The sequence below is a fragment of the Sus scrofa genome, chromosome 5 (genome assembly GCF_054392235.1).
Source record: "Sus scrofa isolate SSC_HxYL_T2T_F1_AM1 chromosome 5, Sscrofa_HxYL_maternal_Yorkshire_Landrace_v2.0, whole genome shotgun sequence".
In the NCBI taxonomy this organism is placed as follows: domain Eukaryota; kingdom Metazoa; phylum Chordata; class Mammalia; order Artiodactyla; family Suidae; genus Sus; species Sus scrofa.
Genome location: NC_139387.1, coordinates 39850891 through 39873212, shown reverse-complemented (window position 1 = coordinate 39873212; position 22322 = coordinate 39850891). Strand labels below are relative to the sequence as shown.

The window sequence follows — 22322 nt, the reverse complement described above, 5'->3', positions numbered from 1 at the left end:
ACAAGAAGCACCCAAAGCAACTGGCAATCTGCTATCAGTATCTCAGTATCTTGGCAGCTCCCCAGATATACCCAAATGGGAATAGGATTCATTTCTATGAAATCTCTCCATAAAGAGGGAGTTGGTCGGCATGAAAAGTGTCAGTGTATGAGTAGCCTTTAAATGAGAAACTGGAAGAGTTTCCGACGATTACGTTTAGGGACATTTGAGCTACAACATTTGCTAAAATGTTGAATAAACAATAGCATTAACACAGCTAAAAAATGAAAAAATAGATCAACTAGAAACTGAAGACAGCCTGAAGAAAAGGGGGCATAATAAGAACAACTGACACTTATGATCACAAGTCATGAGCCATCTCCATGTTCAGCACCGGACATACATTCTCTTTCGTAATCCTGACAATGGCCCTGAGAGGGATCCTCTTGTCAGACACACTTCCCAGATGAAGAAGCTGGGAAGCACAGTGAGGTTGTTCACCCAGCCAAGAAGTAGTGGAGCCAGGACTCAACCCCACATCATGTGACTCCAGAGCCCCAGTTTTCAATCACTTTGTTATTCTCTGTGGTCAGCGCTGCCCAGAGGAGAGGGTTATAATGCCCCTGGATTCCAAACTCTCTTAAACGCTCTTTGCTCTGACTCTGTAGCCACCAAATAACATAATTCAACCCCTCTAACATCATAACAACAGGGAGAGTTTTGTGAGTCCTATGAGAGTAGTTTTTCCTTGTATAACAATGAATTGGCAGCACGCTGCCTACCTCCTGAACATTCAGTTACTAAGAGCCAGGCCCCTCGAATACCAGGACCAGATAGAGGAATGCTCCAGCTGCATGTAGCCCTCCTTGGTACAAAATCTCCACCATTTCAAACCTCCATCTCTTACTTTTTGTTTTCCATAGACACCACTCCTCAATCTGTCTTTATCTTTGGGGAAATGGCAAATGCAAACTCTCGTTAACACTTTGAGAGCTTCATCCTCCATCATTTTAATTATATGGGCTCATTTTCTCTCCTCTCCATATAAATGTTTTCTTTAAAACTTTTAAGACTCCCCATTATCAATCCTCCTTGAAACTAGTTGATAAATATATACCATTTCTATTAGTGTCACCACACTCTCAGCCTCTCTTTGTCTAATTTCTGGGGTATAGCAAGAAGAAATAAATTATATTTGAGGCAGTCCCTTTATCACCATTTTAACAAAATCCTTCGTGTGTGTATATACACACACACACACACATATATATGTTGTTCTTATATATATTATATATAGCATCTACATATAAAATACATTTTTATCTATCTGTTCTTTTCTTCTTCATTCTCATTCTAATGTTTTGTTTTGTTTTGTTTTTAGGGCTGCACCCAAGGCATAAGGAAGTTCCCAGGGTAGGGGTCAAATCAGGGCCACAGCCACAGCCACAGCCACAGCAACACGAGATCTGAGTCTCATCTGCAACCTACACCACAGCTTGCCGGCAACAGTGGACCCTTAACCTACTGAGCAGGGCCAGGTATCAAACCCACACTTCATGGACACTAGTCAGGTTCTTAACCCACTGAGCCACAATCAATGAGAACTCCTTTTCTTTCTTTCTCTCTCTCTCTCTCTCTCTCTCTCTCTCTTTTTTTTTTTTTTTTTGGCTGCTCCATGACATATGCAGTTCCTAGGCCAGAGATCAGACCTAAGCCGCTCTGTGACATAAGTTGCAGCTGTGGGCAATGCCGGATCCCTAGCCCACTGTGCTGAGTCAGGGATTCAACCTGTGTCCCAGCACTCCCAAGATGTCACCAATCCTATTGCCCCACAGTGGGAATTTATCTGTCTTATCTAAGGAAAAAATTCTGCCAAGCACTGAGCTTTTATCATGTCCTGGGAAGGTCATGCCCCAGAGGTCTGTCCTGTCCATACCCCTTCTAAGGACCCATCTATGCACACATGACCTGATTCCAAAGGGATGGTCTGTGAACCAAGGGGCACCAACCTTAAGGCTTGCAAACACTTATCAGAGCCTGATGTGAAAAAGTAAATTTGGCTGATTAGAGTCCTCTCTTGGTAATTTGACTCAGAAACACTCGGAGATGGAGTTAGCCAGCTGGTGCTGAGGGTAAAAGGGAGGGCATGAGGTAGGCATGAGGTTCGGCTCTGGCCAGGACAGGCTGTGAATACACCGACATGGTGAAGGGGCAGAAAGTCACAGTTGTCTAAAGAGGGTCAAGAAACTGCTTGGAATGGAGAATACAGGACTGGAGTAAACACCTGTGGAAAAGCATGTGCCAAAGAGTGCTGATTTTTATGATTATAAACATAGTGGAGAAAGAATGAGGGATGCCTGGGGCTTAAGAGGAGGAAGGAAAGCGCACCGAAGCATCTAGGGAGGTTAGAAATGAGCAAATGACTGTCCCAATCAGAAGTGCAATGTGGACTCCTCTCACTTTGCTTTATGCACCTGTGTGTCAGGCTTCTTAAAAAAAAAAAAAAAGGCAAAGAATGGTGCCCTCTCTAACACACATAATGCCCTAAATTCTTACTTAGGACACACTTGCCCCACAGGACAGTCAAGCTCTCACCAGTCAACTAAAGTAAGAAAGACTCTTTCCTTTCAGGTACAGACACAGATTTTGTTCTGATGACAAGATTCACGTAGCTGATCACATACCAAAGGAAAGACAGTGACAGTGCTGTAATGGTCTGTAAGGCTTTTTTGTTTGTCTGCTTTGGTTTCTTTGGCTGCACCCATGGTGTGTGGAAGTTCCCAGACAGGGATCAGACCCATGGCACAGCAGTGACAGTGCTGGATCCATAACCTGCTGGACCACTGAGGAACTCCTATAACTTTTATTAGTGTGAGCAGAAGAAACAGAAGCCTACCATCCACCCCATTTTTCCAGACATGGCCTGCAGTTACCACACTACAATTACTGCCAGTCACAAACCTCCTGTCAATGTCCACGCATTGTGCACAGTGCTCAGCCCACTCCTGAGGCTCTCCAATTTCATAACAACCCAGATCCCAGAGTAGGTATGAAACTCTTCCATAGACTCTCCAGCTTACAAAAAGCTTCCCTTTTCCTGAAAAGCAAACACTTTCCTATTATGGGTGCTTACACTAGCCTTTTCACCATTTTTTCCTGAATCCTCAAGTTTCCCTGGGGAAACTGGACATGGAAGGGGGTTACTGAAAAACCAAGTCAGAATTTAAATTAAAGCTCATTTTCCAGGCCCTGCAGAGTATACAAAAATGTTTCCTTGCCTTAGCTGAGCTAAGAGTACAATGGTGAAAATGTTACTTGGCATGTGCCCAGCAGCTCTCATTATTTTACAGTTATACCCAAAGTCAAAGATCCATGTTGGCATTTAAAGCCTTCAGAGTTGGTGAGTCTTTAAAATGGTTTGTGTCTGCTTTCTGCAAAAGTTAAAGTGTGGAGAAGACAGGTCTGTTTAACACAGCAACAAGTCACAGGAAAGAGTTACATAGGTACTTACTATTTATAACCCATGGCCAAATCCACAAAATACTTTCTTCTCTGTCGATAGACATTGTCTTTAAATCCCTTAAACAGAAAAGAGATTAAGATATTTAACAGAGTGCCCAAAAAATTAGCTGCAGAAGACCTAAAAGAAAATCACTGTGATATTTATTGAGTGTCCAATTCAAATGTAAATTTTTTCCTTGGATGACGACCTTGATGACACAGGCAGAAGCAAACTGTTCTTACAGTAAAACTCATTAAATTGGACCATCCCAATTTGGGATGTATAGGAATTCAGACTAAAGTTAACCTTTCCATGAAGCAGGCAGAATGGCTAATTAAGCAAACTGATATTGTGTACAGTATCCTTTGGTTTTCTCTATCATTTACACAATTGATCTTACAAATTAATCTTATCTGTTCATTAAAACAGGTCTCTTTAACATGGTTATTCAGTAGTTAACACAAACTTAATTTCTTCATGTAAGTGAATAATAAATATACATGTATTAAATTTCTATCATTCAGGGGAGTTCCTGTTGTGGCTCAGTGGTAACAAACCCAACTAGTATTCATGAGAATGAGGGTTCAATCCCTGGCCCTACTCAGCGGGTTAATGATCTGGTGTTGCCATGACCTATGGTACAGGCCAGCAGCTGCAGCTCTGATTCAACCCCTAGCATGAGAATTTCCATATGCCGTGTATGCGCAGCCTTAAAAAAAAAAAAAAAGGCAAAAAATTCTAGGATTCAGAATAATCATCAAATCTCCAAATTAGGATGAATTAAGGAGGTTTTGCTGTATGTTATGAATACAAGAGGCACACAGGCACAGGATAACAGGCTAGTTCCCTTCCCCTCTGAGTTCCTATGGTTCTGACTAGTCTTCATCCAACTTCAAGATTTTACCCATCTCAAGCATTTGGGAAATTAAACATCCTATCTGTCATTCTTCAATCAAGTGGATTCCTTCTGAAAGGACTTTCTGGTTTACTCAAAAACTTCTACTGCTGTCAACAGAATTTCCATTTTCCTTTCCTTCAGGCACTTTCAGAAGATCATTTCCTTCCAGGGTAGTTTCTTCAAATGGCTGGAAGCCCAGCAGGAATTGTTTCAATTTAACTTCTTACCTCTACAACCCCTGCAGCCCCAAAGGGAAACCAGGATGCTCGGGCCACTCTAAGAAGAAAGGCCAGGCAAAGAAACAGGCTACTGGGGTTGTGGGCTCTAGGAGGAGAACTGGGACAGGCCCACAAAGGCTGGTCACTCTGTGTCAACTCACTTATGCAAGGGGGGCTGTTGAAGAGGAACCTCAACTCAGAGTATAGCATTCCGTTCTTTCCTCTGGCTGAAGGAGAACTGGCCTTCAGGTCAGAAATCTGCACAGGACCAGATGCTGAATGGAAATGAGGAACTTCCACTGGCAACAGCTTTTCTCTTAGGAATGACATGAGGGTCACTAACAGAGGGAGAGCACTAGTGCCCTGAGGTCACCCAAATGCCCTGCAGAAATGAAGTGCCCCCCCCCACCTCCTGAAGCTAGCACTCTCTTTCTTCTGTTGGGCATTGAGAGTTTTTAAACTGGAGTTCATAGGCAGGCTTGTGGAAACTTCAAATGTGTATACAAAATTTTATGACCATAGTTACCACCTTCACAAATGGGTCTATGACCCAAGAAAAGGTCCTGTGCCATAGAGGGTAGACATGGTCATGCTAGAAAACATGGGTTTCAATACTCACTATCACACCAAGCAACCTGGGATGGTAAGAATGAAGAGTTCCAAACACTTTTATTACTCAAAAAGAAAGAAGGTCATGACAAAAGGAAGAGTGAAAAGCATAGCATCTGTCCCCTGGTTCCCGCCAAAGTGGTAATGGCATGGTAACATCCCCCATGGTAACGGCATCATAATTTGCTGGGCTTCCCAAAGAATCTTGACTGTCTCTTCTTGGCAAGTATCCAGTCATTTTCCAGGCATGCAAGAGAGTGATTTACTCATCCTGCCTCACTAGCCTAGTGCTATGGTGATTACACAAGTGTTATGGGACATTCAGAGCCTCCAGGACTGAACCGTGCACCAGCAAAACAGAACACCAGCGATTACAGAGACACAGCATTTCTTGGTCATCCATTCTGAACTGAAACCAGGGATAAGGGTACTAGATAAAATACAGGACACCCATGAAACATTTGGGGCATACTTACATTTTTTAAAATGTATTGTGTATATGAAAAGCAAATTTAACTGGGCATCTGATATTTTTATTTGCCAAATCTGGAAATCCTAGCACTCAGAGAGTATCTTCTGCACATCACTCTTGCTCTCTCAATTTAAATCAAGAGGAATTGAAGACCCAGCCAGCAACCAAAAGTGCACAGCTGAATGTACACGGGCACACATAGCTATCCCCAATAGGTCAACCCTGGTGGGATATGGGAATCATTTGCAGAGCTTTAAATAATACTCCAAACCTGGACGCACTCCCAGAGGTTCTGATTTAAGCACTCTGAGGTGAGACCCTGGCATGAGTATATTTTTTAATTCCCCACAGATTATTTGGATGGAAAGCTAGGTCTGAGAATCTCTGAGCTAGGACATTACTTCTCAAACTTTATAGAGATCATCAGAATTTCCAGCAAATCCTTTTAAATGCAAATTCCAAGGTCCATCCCTGGAAGTTCTGACTTGGAACACTTCAAATGAGTCTCCAGGTACTGCATTTTTAACAAGCACTGTATTAAGGGGGGGGGGTGAAGCCACACTTTGAAAGACCCTCCCAGTCTAGGTCCTTGCTACTAATACTGTGGCCTCCAGATCTACAGGATAAGCCTCAACTGGGAGATTGCTAGAAATGCAGACTCTCAGGCCTCTCAAGTGCATTTTGAAAAGATCCTCCTTTGAAAAGAGCTTCCAAGTGATTTATTTGTCCATTTAAATTTGAGATGGATTGACCTACACATTTAACCCTTTCTAGGGAGCCTCAGCAGCCTGACTCATATGCTAAGTCCCTTCTGTGGGGCTCAGCACAAGAGCACCCTCCTAACATAATAACCCCTGCCTTGGGACCAGGATTATTCCCAGGCACAGCAATTCCTTATACAACTTTTTTCATCTTCATCACATAATAATCTTTTTAAAAAAATACCAATTTACCAATATCAAATTTTATGTAATGAATATTTGGTGTACTTATGAAAGAAATGTATGTGGCAAAAAAGTATGATGAGTGAGATAGAAGATTGTTAAGTACTTGCAATTATTTCAAGTGGCTGCACAGAAAATAAGAGAAGGTATCATAAAGTGGGTATAACTGGGAGTACTGGAACAAATTTAAGCACAGGAAAATCTATGCTGGGTATTAGAATAAATTTTTTCACAGCAAGGTCAGTAGTTCCTGTGGTTGTTCTGACCCCCTTTTCTCCAGGATGAGTAATTTCCAAACTAGACTAAGGGGAGCATTTGGAAAGAGGAGGTTAGCAAGAAATCCTTTACTGTCCAGGCATTGATCTGGATGATTTAATACAGCATTTCCTTTCCTGGAATTAAGCACTCACTCTTGCCAAAATGCTTTCCCGTTGTTCTATTAACTAGGCTTTGCAAACACCCCTTTGAGGTCAATAAGAATTTTATTTCCACTTTTTGCATAAAGAATTTGAGTTGCAGAAGTAGAGGGACTTGCCCAAGGTCATCCTGCAAATTAACAGCTGGTATCTAGACCATCTGGTTACTTGATAATCTCTTAAATCAGGAACCTGTGCTAATTCTCTCTTCTGAGGTAGAAAGGGGAAAATAAATAGATGAATATTAAGTCACTTTTGACTATTTTTCTAAATTTCAGGAGCCTTACATGTGAACTACTGTGAATTATTCTAAAATTTTAGGCTATGTTGGCACTCTCTTTGAGTGAATTCAGCTTTTTGGAGTTTCTGCTGTGGCTCACGGGGATCAATGGCATCTCTGCAGTGCCAGGACACAGGTTTGATCCCTCATCCAGTACAGTGGGTTAAAGGATCTGGCATTGGTAGGTCACACCTGTGTCTTGGATTTGATCCCTGGCCCAGGAACTCCAAGTGCCAGGGGGAGGCCAAAAAAAAGAGGATTCAGCTTTTTAAGTCATGCAACTGAATCAGGTTTGTTTGATCATTTGTTTGAATGGTCTGCTGCAACTTGGTCTGAATTTATATATTATGCCAATTGACTGGTTTGACTGAAAAATTCCCTTTTGTTGAAGCTGCTGTTGTTTCCGTTAAAGCAGTGGTTTTCAAACTGAAGTCTGGGCTTGTTAAAACAACCCCTAGGGGATGCTCATGCAGCTGGTCCTGGGGACCACACTTAAGAGAACCACTCCATACAGTCTCACTATCAGATTTCCATATTTCCTCCATCTAAATAAAATGAATATTTAAAAACCACTGCCCTCAGACCACAAAAGGCTCCTAGAAGCATGACCCATCTGCTTGGGTTTCACCCTTTAATCTGCCCATTTTTAGACAAGAGGCACCAGGGGGAAAAGCTGCTTGTAGCAAATGAGTACATTGTTTGCTTCTCCCAGACTATAAACTGTACTTAATTCTGAGCATAAAGAAGTTCCAGACCTCTTGCATTAAATAAAAACTGATGTAAACAGGGAAAAAGCGAATAATGGGAAATGCTTACTATATATTGTATTTCTTTAAAGGTGGTCGTTTTTACTGGAGTAGAGGAGAGATGGTGGTAAATAGATTCAGTGTAGATGTGGAAAGAGATGCATCTTCCATTACAGTCTTATTCATTCCGCCTGCCTTTCCATCAAGACTGAAGTCCACCACATCCCTCTACTCCCAACTACCTCCAGCTTTCAAGGAAAATATCAAGGAGATTTTCACTTTCTCGCTGAGCTCCAAAAATGCCTAGTCCTCCCTAGTTTCCAAAGGAGGGTCAATTTTAGTGCATCATTTTTCCAAGGGTCACCATCTGCAAGTATATTTCGAGCTATCTAATTCTATGGAAATATTCTCCAAGGTTTATACTCTCCTCCTCTATCCAACTCTTTTAAAAACTGAAGGCTAGATGGATATGCCATCCTTCTAACCTTCCTCCAGCCAAACCATGTGGACAGGGAAGCTTTATCATTTAAAAGCTGCTCTCAGTCATGGGGAAGAAATAATAAACTGCTCCACAATAAAGCACTACAGCACAGAAAGTGGCACACTGGTGGAGCTGGCAGAGCACGAGTAGAATAGATTTTACTAGACACTTACTGGGTGATCAGCGTCCAGCTCAGAGCCATACATGAGAACTCTGTGAGAACACTTGTCTAACTCGGAGATCTTCCGGGGGAACCAGGGCACATCCTCCAGCTCTGCTGAAAACACAGTGCAGGTTCAAAAATATTAGCTCACAGATTGTGTTTTCCCCCTTGCAGCATTTGTCAGATTGCAAAATTACTCGACAAGCAAAAACTGGCCTTGCCTTCTTCCTCTGTCCAAATGTTCTCTGGTGGATTCAGCGTCACAATTGTGGTTTGAAATTTCAGTGACTGAATGAGCTCATTAAATTCCGTTTTGCCACACTCACAGTCCACGAAGATTTCAACCTCCGAACTTCTTCGCCGGGATTTCCTGGACTCAATGTGAACCATATTGACATGTTTTTCCTGTGAAAATATAACATCTCTAAATCACCTTCGGGGCACAATAGAAGGGATGCCATGGCATGTTGTTCATGTTCTTGTTCAACTCATAACCAAGTGCCCACAATAGAGTAAAAATAGGCAATCTCCTCACTGTTTAGTTGACTCAAATATGGAAATGTTGGAGTTCCCGCTGTGGCTCAAGTGGTAGTGAACAGACTGGTATCCATTGGACGTGGGTTTGATCCCTGGCCCTGCTCAGCAGGTTAAGGATCCAGCATTACCATGAGCTGTGGTGTAGATCTCAAATGAGGCTCGCATCTGGTGTTGCTGTGGCTGTGACTTAAGCTGGCTGCTGCAGTTCCAATTTGACCCCTAGCCTGGGAACTTGCATATGATGCAGGTGTGGCCCTAAAAAAAAAGAAGAAGAAAAGAAAAGAAAGAAAAATTTCCACTGTTTCTATTAATAAGAAAAGTGACGATGTGTAGGTTTTCCTGTCTCATTTTTAATGGGGGGGGCATTAAGGTACATAAAGGGACCTATAAAATGTATGATAATTATGAACATTATCATTTTTCAGAGCAGTCCACATCCCACTGGTGATATGCATGAGTTCTTGGGGTGTGTGTGTGTGTGGGGGGGGGTTCATCATCATATAATCCACAGATTGATTGATTGATTTACTTTTGTATGTTTTAAAAAAAAATACAATTCAAACCCCAGACTTTATAGTAGTGTAACATTCCTTTCTGAAATAAAGTTTTAAAATAATAAGATAATCTTAGAAAAAGTAATTAATTGTATGAATAGCAGACATATAAGACAGAAACTAGGAAGGTAATATGAAAATGACTGAAGTTTAGGAAACACTGGCCAAAGTATGGCCCACAGGGGGGGCAGGGGGAGGCAAGAAAAGTAGCCAGGTGAAAAAAAAAAAAAAAAAAAAAAAAAAAACCAAGAAGAAGAAAACAAATTCCTAAATGGAACCACTTAGCAACTGGTATCTTTCAGCAACTTCTGGCCTAGCTTCACCCAAGGATGTGTTGCTGCAACTATCATGATGGATTTCGGGGGTAAAAGTCTCCTTACAAGGTTTTCGAAGGAGGGCAGCAATTTAATACTTAAACCTCAGGTTTAAATTTCCCCAGTGATGTAGTTTTCCTTTGCCCTGAGTTAACTGAAGACTAAGTTCTCCTCTCCACCCTAACCCACTCCCCAAAAGCAGATCCCTCCCCATTACTCCATGGTATACTCTGGTTACCAGCACAATTATTAATACAATCCTGGATGGCTTCAGAATTTTTAGCATAGCAGGAGGATGTGAACTTACTGGTGTCAGACAGATAAAATTGGACAGCATCATCCTCTATATAAAGAAACTAGTCCCATGATCAGGACACTAAATTCTCTATCTCTGTTTTTATTAATATTTAAATAATGCCATATTTTCTAAATTGGCAGATAATAAAAGACTAACATTGAGCTCAAAGTTCAAGAGTCTTCACACAAATTGTGTTATTTTGGGCTTGTAACGTCCTTTGGTTGAAGCACAGTAGATATTTTTGGACAAGGAAATTGAGGTCCAGATGGGTTAAGTGATGTAACTAAGACCCCATGACTAGCTCATGGCCAAGTGAAAACTCAGGGCCCCTAACTCCTTCTCCCGGGACTTTTCCAGTGTACCCAGCTGTCTAATTGAATTGGCCTGCCTTTGGGCACTGTATGAAATGCTGGATGATATAATTATGTATAAAATATTTCCCCAGATTTCCATTACCATTGTTTATGATGCCTGATCCTTTCTTCAAGGTCAAAAACTAACAAGAAAATATTTGCCAAATCAGGCTGCTAATTCCCCCTCTACAGTCATCAAAGAGGCATCACAATAATCTGTATGCTTTACAAATCACTTTCACTCATATTATTTCAACACAACATCCTTATTAGGTAGGAATTATTATTTCTACTTTACAAATAAAGAAATTGAACCTAGGAAGCAGCTAGTGATTAGCCAAGCCAGGAGTACAAAAGTCTGAATCCTCTGACTGCAATTCCAATCATCTTTCCACTGCACCAGCAGCCCAAGGCACCATGCGAGCTGGGCTCCCTATCTTAGAGCTGTAATCACAGCCAGTGCCCCCAAACAAACTGCACCGGTAGAGATGCTTGCTGAAGGGTCAGGTCACCATCACGTGTACTCTGGCAAGAAGGCAACACTTATTCTGGGCTTTCCTCACCTCCCCCTCAACCAGGCTCTTTCTTGAGGTTTCAAACTACCCATTTGGCCTAGGAAAGGGCTAAAGGTAAAGAGAGAGCTAGGCCTAGCCCAAGTTTAAGGAGAGTCATCTTTATAAAAGACACATTAAGTTCATGAAACAATGAGGCTTAAGGGAATGCTGAATGTCTATATGAATATATCTCATTTTATGAAATAAATGTGCTCTAGGACATGTGCACAATTCAAATGCTAACAAATCAAATCAGGCTGCAGTTTCTTGATATTTAAAGATATCTTCCGTGACTTCTTTGGCATTTGCATCTCCAGGTATGGGGCTCATACTTTTGATTCCTGACTTCCTCACCTGGTAGCAGTCTGTGGCATTACTAATAGACTGACTCTGAATTCATAAAACACGGTTCCCAAAAATCTGCTTATTTCATTGTTTGACAGAACAACTCCTCTTGTAAAGCCTCACAAAGTTTGGCTTCTTTGAAACTTCAACACATTATCCAGAAATGGATTCAGTAATATTTCACAACAGATGATAGGTTTGTAACCCAGCATGAGGCATTTTTAAAATTAGGTAGTGATATTTTACATTCACCTGAAAGAGCTTCAGTGCTTTGACCAATCCACCAACTTCATTTTTGAGGGAGAATACAACTGCAGTCTTGCCGCTCTCGGTAGCAGTGTCACTTTTTCCGCTTCCCTTGTTGCCTTTTTTATCATCATTTTTGCCAGAGTTACTTTTATTTAGCTTCAAGAAGGTAGAAACACACACACAAATATTAGGATTTCAGAGTTCTCTAAAACTAGCTTTTTCCCCCCAGAGTCTATTCATACACTGGAAGCCCCAGCAATCATATAAACTCTAGGAGAAGTTGCCAAAGTCACTCATATCTTCGTATCATAAGTATTGGTCTAATTTGCTCAGGAACACTGTTTACAATGCTCTAAACTATCAGCCAGAGGTTGAAATTAAAAGGGAATCATATTTGCTTCACTTTAATAGCAACAAAAATCTGCCCACCATAAAGTAAAAAGTCTCAAGGATGAGTAAGTCCCACCTTTCTTTCTAGGTTTATTTTACAGTATGAAATGTGATCTATTAGCCTAGTTAAACCACATGGATTCCTAAACATAACAAAAGTAAGACCAAACATATTTTTCACAATAATAATTTTTGTTTTGATTAAATATTAAAAACAATATATTCATTTTGTTTTGAAATATGTCAGGACATGTACTGAAATTGATAATCTTACTTTCTGCAATTAGATCCACACTGTCAATGTGAATCTATCTGCAGAAGTTCAGCACAAAGAAGTGTGTTCAATTAGGGTCATCTGTGTCAGCAGGTGATCTCTAAAAAGCGGCTATCAAAATACAGCAATTAAAAAAAGTAAAGGAAGGAAGGAAGGGAGAGAGGGAAGAAGGAAGGAAAGGAGGATTAGCTCATCGTTTGAGGAGCTAAGCTAGAATCTGAAGAACTGAAAAAGATTAACACTTCATTGACCATTCAAGACACTATAATACCTAAGTAATGACTCTTAGTCCTACTGGTTAAAGAAAAAAATGATAGATTTCGGAAACTCAGATCACATTGTCAGAAATACACACTAAAAAAGCTGGAAACTTTTGACAGACAGCAAATTTAGGGGATGTACTTCTTCGTGTTCTTTATATGCAAATGAAGAATTGAGCAAACAGAACTTTCTCCCTGGCAGATAGTGATACAGTGCAGTCACACCAATCTATTATTTCCTCATGAAACTGAGATACGTACATTTGACATGGAACTTAGTGATTGGTGTTTTGCCATGTGTTCCTCTCATTTCTCTACTGGCTCTATTTTCACATATTAATATTGCCGAATTCACTAGATTCATATATCATAAAAATAAATATTTTATAATTTATGACGAGAGAAAGAAGAGGTTTATACAGGCATTGGCATTTGACAGTATATTTACTCATTAAAAGCTCAGAGGTCCTAATACTCTTAACATCTGCCAAAGATCATATATTTCAACAGCATTTTTTACGTGAAAGGGTTATTGTACATTAATCATAACCCTTTAGTTTTCTTCATTTTCCTTCTAGCAGTTCATTACAGTTTCAGAATTCTTCATTGTCATATCTCATTCAAATATTCATGATATTTAAATGCTAGAAAATCTATTTATGTTTTTAAACTCATTTTCGTAAATTGATTTAAATAGTTCTCCAAAACTTGCCCTGATTACTTTTCAACACTTTTTAGCAGTAATAAGATATCAGTACAATACAACCCTCTGGCACATATTTGGAGCTACAATATTAAAACAGATTTTTCTATAGTACAGATTGAATTGTAATTGGTTGATAAACTCTGGTACTACAGTAATGAATTAACATTTAATATTTTTAATAACTAGAAATATGAATATGTTTATTTCACTGTCTTTTTTATTCAATCCTATGACTATACCCCAAATGAGGATCTAAAATCCTGCAAAATATTACTTGTTCTTTGTTATTATTTAAACAAAAACTGCTTTAAATATTGTATTGCTTTCATTACCCCATCAATTAAGCTGAAAAAAAAATGGAGTAATGAGGAACACAGGAAAACTTTTCAAAGGAATCTGATCTTTCTTTTACTGCAATAACCAGCACCTGTAGACAGAAATAGAAAATATTACTTTGTGGTTAAATACCAGTCTTTGCAGATGGAAGGGGGCATAGAAAACACAAAAATCCTGCAGGAACCATTGAAATATATTTAATTTTTCTCCTTGCTCCTACTCATAACAAATAGCCTTTCAAAATTCTACACATTTTTTTTGGTTCTTGATATAAGACGCTAGGCCATACAACATTCTTAATGTTCGGAAACTACATTCAACTTATAAACTTTGAGGAAAGAAAGTTTAGCAAGCAGGGATCAGTACACCCGCTTTACTTTATGGAGAGAGAAGGAAGAGTTAAGGCATACAGGAGGGAGGCAGGACAGACAGAAAAAGGAAGGAGTTGAAGGGTGTGTGTATTTACAGCAGGTGTTCATATGGCAAGGGTAAGACTACTGCTACCCTAGTAAACTCTCCTCTGGAGAGTGCCAGCTACTCAATACTCACTGTTAAGCTGCCAAGCAGCTGATGCTCTTCAGGCACTGCTGAATCCAGAGAAAGCCCTCTCCTTGCCCAGTATTTACTAGAAAACATCATCATTGCCGGCTGCATGGATCCCGATGTAATTTTCTTTCTCTGCAGCAGGGGGGACTAGAGGGGCAATATCAGCACGGCAGAGATAGAGAGAGCAGAGGATTGCAAGCAGCGGACCTCTTGGGGCGCTGTCCAGGACCCTGGTGCTGAAGAAAAAGCAATGCAAATCCTCCTCTCTCCAGGCTCCTTTATATGAATGACTGGGAACTGATGCAGGACTGATTAGAAAGAAACTCATTTCTGGCTGCTGATGGCCACAGTCAGATTACAGACCTGAAGCCTGGGGTTATCTGTGTTCGTGGTGCGAATTGTTTCATAGGTCGAGTAGCAGCTTAGGCGTGGGTGGTGGAGAACAATACATAACAGGGTGTTATTTGTAAAAGAAAATATCTATCCCCTGACGTTAGTTCTCATCTCTCAAACCTGCTCCTGGCAAGTTAACCTCAGCCTGGGGTTGACTATAAATGCAAAGTTTTCCAAAAGGAGGAAAATAACTTAAGAAAGATCAACACTGCAGAATCCCTAAGCCATTTTACTTTCATAAACTTTTTCTGATCTGATGTGTTAGGACTGTGTGCATGTACTTGTGTGTCTGTAATGGCGTTCATAAAAGGCACTCCTTCCCAACCATGTGATGCCACTGTGCAATGATGTGCAGCCCTCGTATTGTACAGGAGACATGGGGCTGTGATTTATCCACATGTAGATATGGTTGAGACACTAATGCTAGAATCTTCCTCACTAAGCAGGAAAGAAAAGGAAACTAAATACCTATATATCAGTCATTCCTTTGATAACTTGAAACTAGAATAAGTCAAAAAAGTCAAACAACACTTACACTGCAGTAACAATTATTTTCACTTAACATATTAAGAAACGGAGGCACAAAGAATTTAGACAACTTGCCAAAGGTTTACACAATTAAAGAGTGGCTGAGGCAGGATTTAAGCTCAGGCAGGCTGGCTCCAATATCCATGCTCTCAACTATTACATTTTAAAGCCCCTTGAGTATTCCAAACAAGGAAACAAAAGTAGGCTCAACAAACCACACACAGATTATTTCAGCTAGAACAGGGTTTAAGATGTGTAATTCAACAAATATTTGTTAAGCACTCACTTTATGTTATATATTGAGCCTGAGTCCTGGGGATGCAAAGATAAATGAGATATAATGCCTAGCCTCAAGCAAATCATAGACTAGCCAAAAGAAATACACATGCAAATAAACAAGTGAAACAAAATACACTGACTTTTCTACAGAAGACATTAGAAGCACAAGGGACAAAGTGCTCAATATTACCTTAGGGTAGTCAAGAGAGGCTTCTAGGGGGTATTGCCTGAGCTGAATATTTAAAAGTGAATTTGTATGGAGCTCCTGTTGTGGTTCAGCAGGTTAAGAACCCAACAAGTATCCATGAGGATGTGGGTTCAATCCCTGGCCTTGCTCACTGGGTTAAGGACTGGGTGTTGCTGTGGCTATGGCATAGGCCAGCAGCTGCAGCCCTGATTCGACCCGTAGCCTGGGAACTTCCATATGCTGTGGGTGCGGCCCTTCAAAACAAAACAAAAAAGAAAAAAAAAGTGAATTTGGGTTTAATTGTAATGGAATGGGAGATAATTCCTGGGAGAAAGAACAATATAAGAAAATATACAGAGGAAGCTCCCTTGTGGCACAGCATAAGGATATGGTATTGCTGCAGCTGTGGTACAGGCCACAACTGTGGCATGGGTTTGATCCCTGGCCCGGGAACCTCCACATATTGCAGGTGCAGCCAAAAAAGAAAAAAAAAAGGAAATATATAGAGAACTGTTGTTGCTCAACAAGGATGGAGTATGAATTTGCGGTAAGGGCACCAGTGAAAGATAAGGCTGAAAGCAAAAGCAAGGTCCAAATCTTGATAAACCTTGAATGGCATTCAGTGGGCTTTTCCCTTTATCACTTTATCCTGTAGAGGAAAGAGATCAATTGGAAGGGCTTTATGCAAGGCGATAGCATAAACATATTGGTATTTTAGAAAGGTAGCAGCTTGGAGGGGGACTTTAAGACTGAAGGCATAAACCACTTAGGACTTGAAATAGTCTCACCAGGAGGTGAGGAGTTGGATTATGGCAAAAGATCAGGCAGGTAATAAAAAGAACAAAAGATGTTAAGGGGTGAAATCCATAGGACAACATCTCTACTTGGATGTGGAAGCAGATAAAAAGGTGCCAGAATTAACTCCCAAGTTTCTCACTTAGGGGACTGGGTAAATTAGCGTCATTCATTGAACTAGACCACACATAAATAAATATTAGCAATTTTTAAAAACTCTTAAAAGTTAGATCTTATACATATTGCATGTGAATGTCAAGTGAAGCTCTCCAATAAGGATTTGAGTATATAGATTTTAAACCTGAAATGAGACCTAAGCTGGATATAGAAATTTAGGAATCATCAAATAACTGAATCTATGTGAATATAGCTTCATTCACAAAGAATATGGTGTTTGAGAAGACAGTCAAAAATGGAACCCTGGGGGAGTTCCCACTCTGGTGCGACAGGATCAGCAGCATCTCTGGAGGACTGGGACGTAGGTTTGATCCCTGGCCCAGCCCAGAGGGTTGAGCATTCAGCATCACCACAGCTGCAGCATAGGTCTCAAAATGCAGCTTAGATCCTAGGAAGACCATATGCTATGGAACAAAAACAAAAACAAACAAACAAACAGAACAGAACACTGAGGAACACCAAACTTAAACAGTTTAAAATAAAAGGAAAAACAAAAACAAAAAGGAAAAGGAAAATAAGAAAGAAAAAAATTCAGATAGGTAGGTAAAGGAAAGCCAAGTGAAGGTAAGTTTTTCAAAGACAATAATTAAACTTGAAAAATAAAATGAAGGACTGATTATTTGGAAATTTGAATGCCAGGATAAAAAATCTGTATTTAAAAAGGAAGCATTTATTATTTTGTATTGAGACTATAGCCTAATGAAAATGTCTCAGTAGGATCTAGTCTAGGCAGGACAACCTGTTAGAGGGAAGAAAATTAACAAAAAGTTTGAACTACAGTGGTGGCAGTTATAAACAGAAAAAGGAATGTCAACATAAGAATCAACAAGGAGTTGGGGAGTTTCCATCTTGTCTCAGCTGACTAGTATCCATGAGGCTGCAGGTTCGATCCCTGGCCTTGTTCAGTGGGTTAAGGATCTGGCATTGCCATGAGCTGTGGTGTAGGTCTCAGCATAGCTGTGGCTGTGGTATAGGCCGGCAACTAAAGCTCCAATTAGACCCCTAGCCAAGGAACTTCCACATGCTGTAGGTATGGCCCTAAAAAGAAAAAGAAAAAAAAAAAAGAATCAACAGGAGTTGATGGAACTGAATATTACTTCCTTTTTGGATAAATTATGAAATCTATTTATATTTCACCTTTCAAAAGCCAGAACATAATAAATGTCACTTTCTGGAAAGTCATCTTATTAGAAATACAGGAAGTGCACTTAACACAAGGAAATCAGTTTCGTGGTACTACCAGTGAGATCACTATCTTCAGTTCCCTCAAACGAAGGTCTCATCAAATTTCCCTCTAAACTTAGACCAAGATGATCTCAATTCAGGGATTTCTGAGCAAACTTTTCCCAGAAATTACAGTGAAGAAACTGACCATAACATATGGTCCCTTCCATGTAACAGCATATTAGAAGAAATTACTTTTCCTTCAAAGGACCCTGTCTTTGCTGGTTCCTAGGCACCTGCACTCTCAGTAGCAGGTAGGAAGAGGCCCACGGCAACAGTGCACAGGTCTAAACCGCGTCCTGTCATCTGAAACCTCAGCCAATGACCAGGAAAAAAATGTCCATATTTAAACAAGAGGTTTGATGGGAAAATGAACCTAAAAACAGATGACTTTGGGTCAATCTGAGGCTCTGCTCTTATAGATTATAAATCCCTTAGCCTTGTATTTATTAATATTCATAAAACCTGTTGAACTTCAAGCTTCCCAAGCAGTTACCAAAGCAAATTTCCAGGAGACAGTTTGCATTACCAACTGCTCACAAGAGTTGCACTGTGCCTTTTGAATAGCGTGTCTTGTCAGAGAGACAGCAGGCGGTGATGTCAGCTTTCTCATAACATCTCTGCTTTAGAAGGCAGGACTTCACACACTGATTTACATGTTGAAGCCAGTTTTATAAGGAAACCATTGTGACAGAAAAGCAACACTCAATTTAATTTACTAAATAAGAGATGAAAGAACTAGTATCCAGTGGAGCCCCCAAGCTTCTTTTTTTTTTTTTTTTTTTTCCTTTTTACAGTCCCACCTGTGGCATATGGAGGTTCCTAGGCTTGAGGCTGAATCAGAGCTGCAGCTGTAGGCCTACACCACAGTCACAGCAATCCAGAGTCTGAGCTGTGTCTGTGACCTTTAACCCACTGAGCAAGGCCAAGAACCCACATCCTCATGGTTACTAGTCAGCTTCTTAACCCGCTGAGCCACAGTGGAAACTCCCCCAAGCCTCTTATTCTTTTGAGGATTTCTTTTGGGTGTTTCAAGGACAAGAATATAAGCAGGCTCCCAAAGAGCAAGGTAAACATGACCGAGTCATTTGAAAATACTTCATTAGTTTGAAAATCACACCCAAAAGCTATGACCCTTCCACCTCACTTAGCCGACACTTCTCCCCTCTTACAGATAAATGAAGTTTAACTTTTCTAACCTAGAAACACTTATTTTTACTAAAAATATGTTATTATGCCTGATCCTTAAAAGGTACCATTCAGGAGTTCCCCTTGAGGCTCAGCGGGTTAGGGACCCAATGTTGTCTCTGTGAGGGTGCAGGTTTCCATCCGTGGCCTGGCTCAGTGGGTTAAGCATCTGCATTGCTGCAAGCTGTGCTGTAGGTCACAAATGCAGCTCAGACCTGGTGCTGCCAGAGCAGTGGCACAGGCAGAAGGTGCAGCTCCAATTAGACCCCTGAACTGGGGTCTTCCACATGCTGCAGGTGAGGATGTAAAAAGAAGAAGAAAAAAAAAAAAAAGTACCACGCAGGCATTTAAGACTGAACCAGTTAATCCTAAAGGTGTGAAAGAATGGTAGGAAAATGTCACTCACCAAAACTTCCAGACCATGTTAAACCCAGGACATTCACCCCCAACAGGACTCATAAAACATGAGGTAACTCCGACTTCTGGCAGCTGCTGCCAAAGACCAACTAATAGGAACTTAGATATCACTTATATCTGGAATCTAATATATGGCACAAAGGAACCTTTCCACAGAAAAGACAATAATGGACTTGGAGAATAGATTTGTGGTTGCCAAGGGGGAAGGGAGGGAGTGGGAGGGACTGGGAGCTTGCGGTAAACAGATGCAGAATGTTGCCTTCGGGATGGATTAGCAATGGGATCCTGCTGTGTGGCACTGGGAACTCTTGTCTAGTCAATTATGATGGAACACGTAATGTGAGAAAAAAAGAATGAAAAAAAAATAGGAACTTAGCACAGAAGGGGCTCCTCACTAATCAGATACATTGTTGCCAAAGTTCACACACCTCGGGGACAATAAGGCTTGTCTCATTTGTGCTATTCATGACCCAGAAAAAGTCCTGGCTGGCTCAGAATACCTCAGAGATCAACACTGTTCAGGAGGAGCAAACATGAAGCAAGAAGGACAGGTGGCGGGGCTGGGTTCCCTTCTAAAGAGGAGGCAGAAGTTCCAGAAAATGGCTGAAGAGCAGTAAAAGACCAGATATGTGACAAACAAGATGAACAGTAAGGGAAGAGCCCAAAGGAAAGAGGGCTTTGACCGGTGGATCTGTTTCCCTGTCACAAGTGACCCTGTCCTAATACCATGGCTCACTTCCAGGTGTGTCGTACATTTTAGGTGGATAAGTCACATGTTTCATGCTTAACACGAAACGGAAGCTCAGGAACATGAGCCTACAGGGGAGCCCTTCACCACTGGCGGACGGAGCGCTCCACCACCTGGTTCATCGTGTCCTCTTCATCAGTCATAATTCAAGAAAGTGTCCTGTAAAAACTGGTGCCGCGCTGGATATGCTCTATGAAGTTGGTGCTGCAGGTAGCTGGGGTCTCCCCAGGGCGTTCAGGCACGCACGTACTGGACAGACTGCAGATCTCGTGTTCATGCTAAGGGATAGCTGGCAGTGTTCAAGACCTTCTTGATCAAAATTCTTCTCAGGACACTTAAGGACAAGGAAACGCATAACGGTTTGGGACATTCCTTGGCTGAAGGGACCCATCCTTGGTGGTGGCCTTCACACCTTCCACGATGTAATTCAGCTATCTGGAACACGTGCACCCAGATCTTAGATAGGAGATTTTTACAGCAGTCACGGCAAGAAGTCGCTGTGCCCTCAACCTGCCGCTGGAGCTCCACGGCTCTGACGCCAGGTGCCAGAGCCACACATCCCACAGAAAGGCTTCTTCAGCTTCAGAGATTTCTGCAGGCGCGCAGAGGAAAAGACATGTCCACAGGGCACCTGCACTGACTTCTCATACACCTCTAGGCTCACCAGACCGGTGAAGCAAGTCAAGGAATTGGCCTCTGCGGCTAGGTGCTGCCAGGGGCGCATCACGCTCGGGGTCCTGAGCTTATGCCGCCATCTTGCCTGGGCGGAGCCCTGCGCAAGCGCAGCTGAGCAGGAGGAGGAGTCAGAGCTCAAAGGTGCAGAGCTCACGGATAGCCCGGGTAGGGCAAGAGCCGAAATATTACTTAAAACAGAAGGTGGCGTGCGATGTAAGAAAAAGACTCAACTATCAAGCTTCAGTAGGTGCAAATAGTGCTATTTCCACTACTTCCAAAGGAGAAATACATTTTGGGGAAAAAGAGTTTTAGAGAAGTAGATTTGAGTTGACCGCAGTACCATATATTGACTTTAAATAGCATGCAATTATAAATGAGATTGAAATTTGGGAAATAGACCTGGGAATAGAAATTTGAGAGTAATTCAGTAGTTACCTGATGCAGGACATGAACTCTCCAAATAAAATATATAAAAACCCTCCCTAGGAGTTCCCATCGTGGCGCAGTGGTTAACGAATCCGACTAGGAACCATGAGGTTGCGGGTTCGGTCCCTGCCCTTGCTCAGTGGGTTAACGATCCGGCGTTGCCGTGAGCTGTGGTGGAGGTTGCAGACGCGGCTCGGATCCCGAGTTGCTGTGGCTCTGGCATAGGCCGGTGGCTACAGCTCCGATTCGACGCCTAGCCTGGGAACCTCCATATGCCGCGGGAGCGGCCCAAGAAATAGCAAAAAAAAAAAAAAAAAAAAAAAAACCAACAACAAACAAACCCTCCCTAGAGAGATTGGAACCCTTTTGCACTCTCGAGGGAAATGTAAAATGGTACAGCTGTGGAAAAAAGTAAAAGCAGAATTACAGTATGATCTAGCAATCCCACTTCTGGATACATACAGGATAGAGGGAGGTCCAAAAAAAGTTATATTATTTACAAATATCTTTGAGTCCCCTGATAGCAGGGACTCCAGAGATATTTTTGCACCCATGTTAAGAGCAGTGCTATTTTCACAATAGCCAGAAGGTTGAAGCAACACATCTCTCAGTGAATGGAGGGATAAACAAAACATGGTCTGTGTGTGATATACATAGTATATATATACATGGTATATAAATTCAGCTATAAAAAGGAAGGAAATTTTGACAAATGCTGTACAGGGATAGTGGCATGCAACGTAAATACTAAGCACTCAGAAATACCTTGATGGTTTCTCAATTGAAAAACAGTTTGCTTTGCAAAGTGAGCCTGTGACATCCATGGAAAAGAAAATGTACAATCAGGGGAGTTCCTGTTGT

General features: G+C 41.3%; 1 protein-coding gene and 1 pseudogene across 3 annotated transcripts in view; both read right to left on the bottom strand.

Moving 5' to 3' along the window:
• TPH2 (tryptophan hydroxylase 2) overlaps positions 1-21122 on the bottom strand; it is a 105001-nt gene extending 83879 nt beyond the window's left edge. Inside the window, exons 1-6 of one of the 3 annotated variants that reach the window (XM_084956353.1) lie at positions 20113-21016; positions 13875-13969; positions 11916-12068; positions 8930-9113; positions 8719-8819; positions 3491-3558 (exon numbers count right to left, since the gene is read on the bottom strand). In XM_084956353.1, coding sequence (XP_084812479.1) covers positions 3491-3558; positions 8719-8819; positions 8930-9098 — 338 coding nt within the window. In that variant the 5' untranslated portion in view covers positions 9099-9113; positions 11916-12068; positions 13875-13969; positions 20113-21016. Of the gene's footprint in view, positions 1-3490; positions 3559-8718; positions 8820-8929; positions 9114-11915; positions 12069-13874; positions 13970-14427; positions 15206-20112 lie in introns of those variants that run through there. The other 2 variants (XM_084956354.1, XM_021092003.2) reach the window with 2 other exon arrangements.
• LOC100522253 (E3 ubiquitin-protein ligase RNF114 pseudogene) lies at positions 20444-21244 on the bottom strand (annotated as a pseudogene).
• Between the last annotated feature and the right edge of the window lie 1078 nt (positions 21245-22322).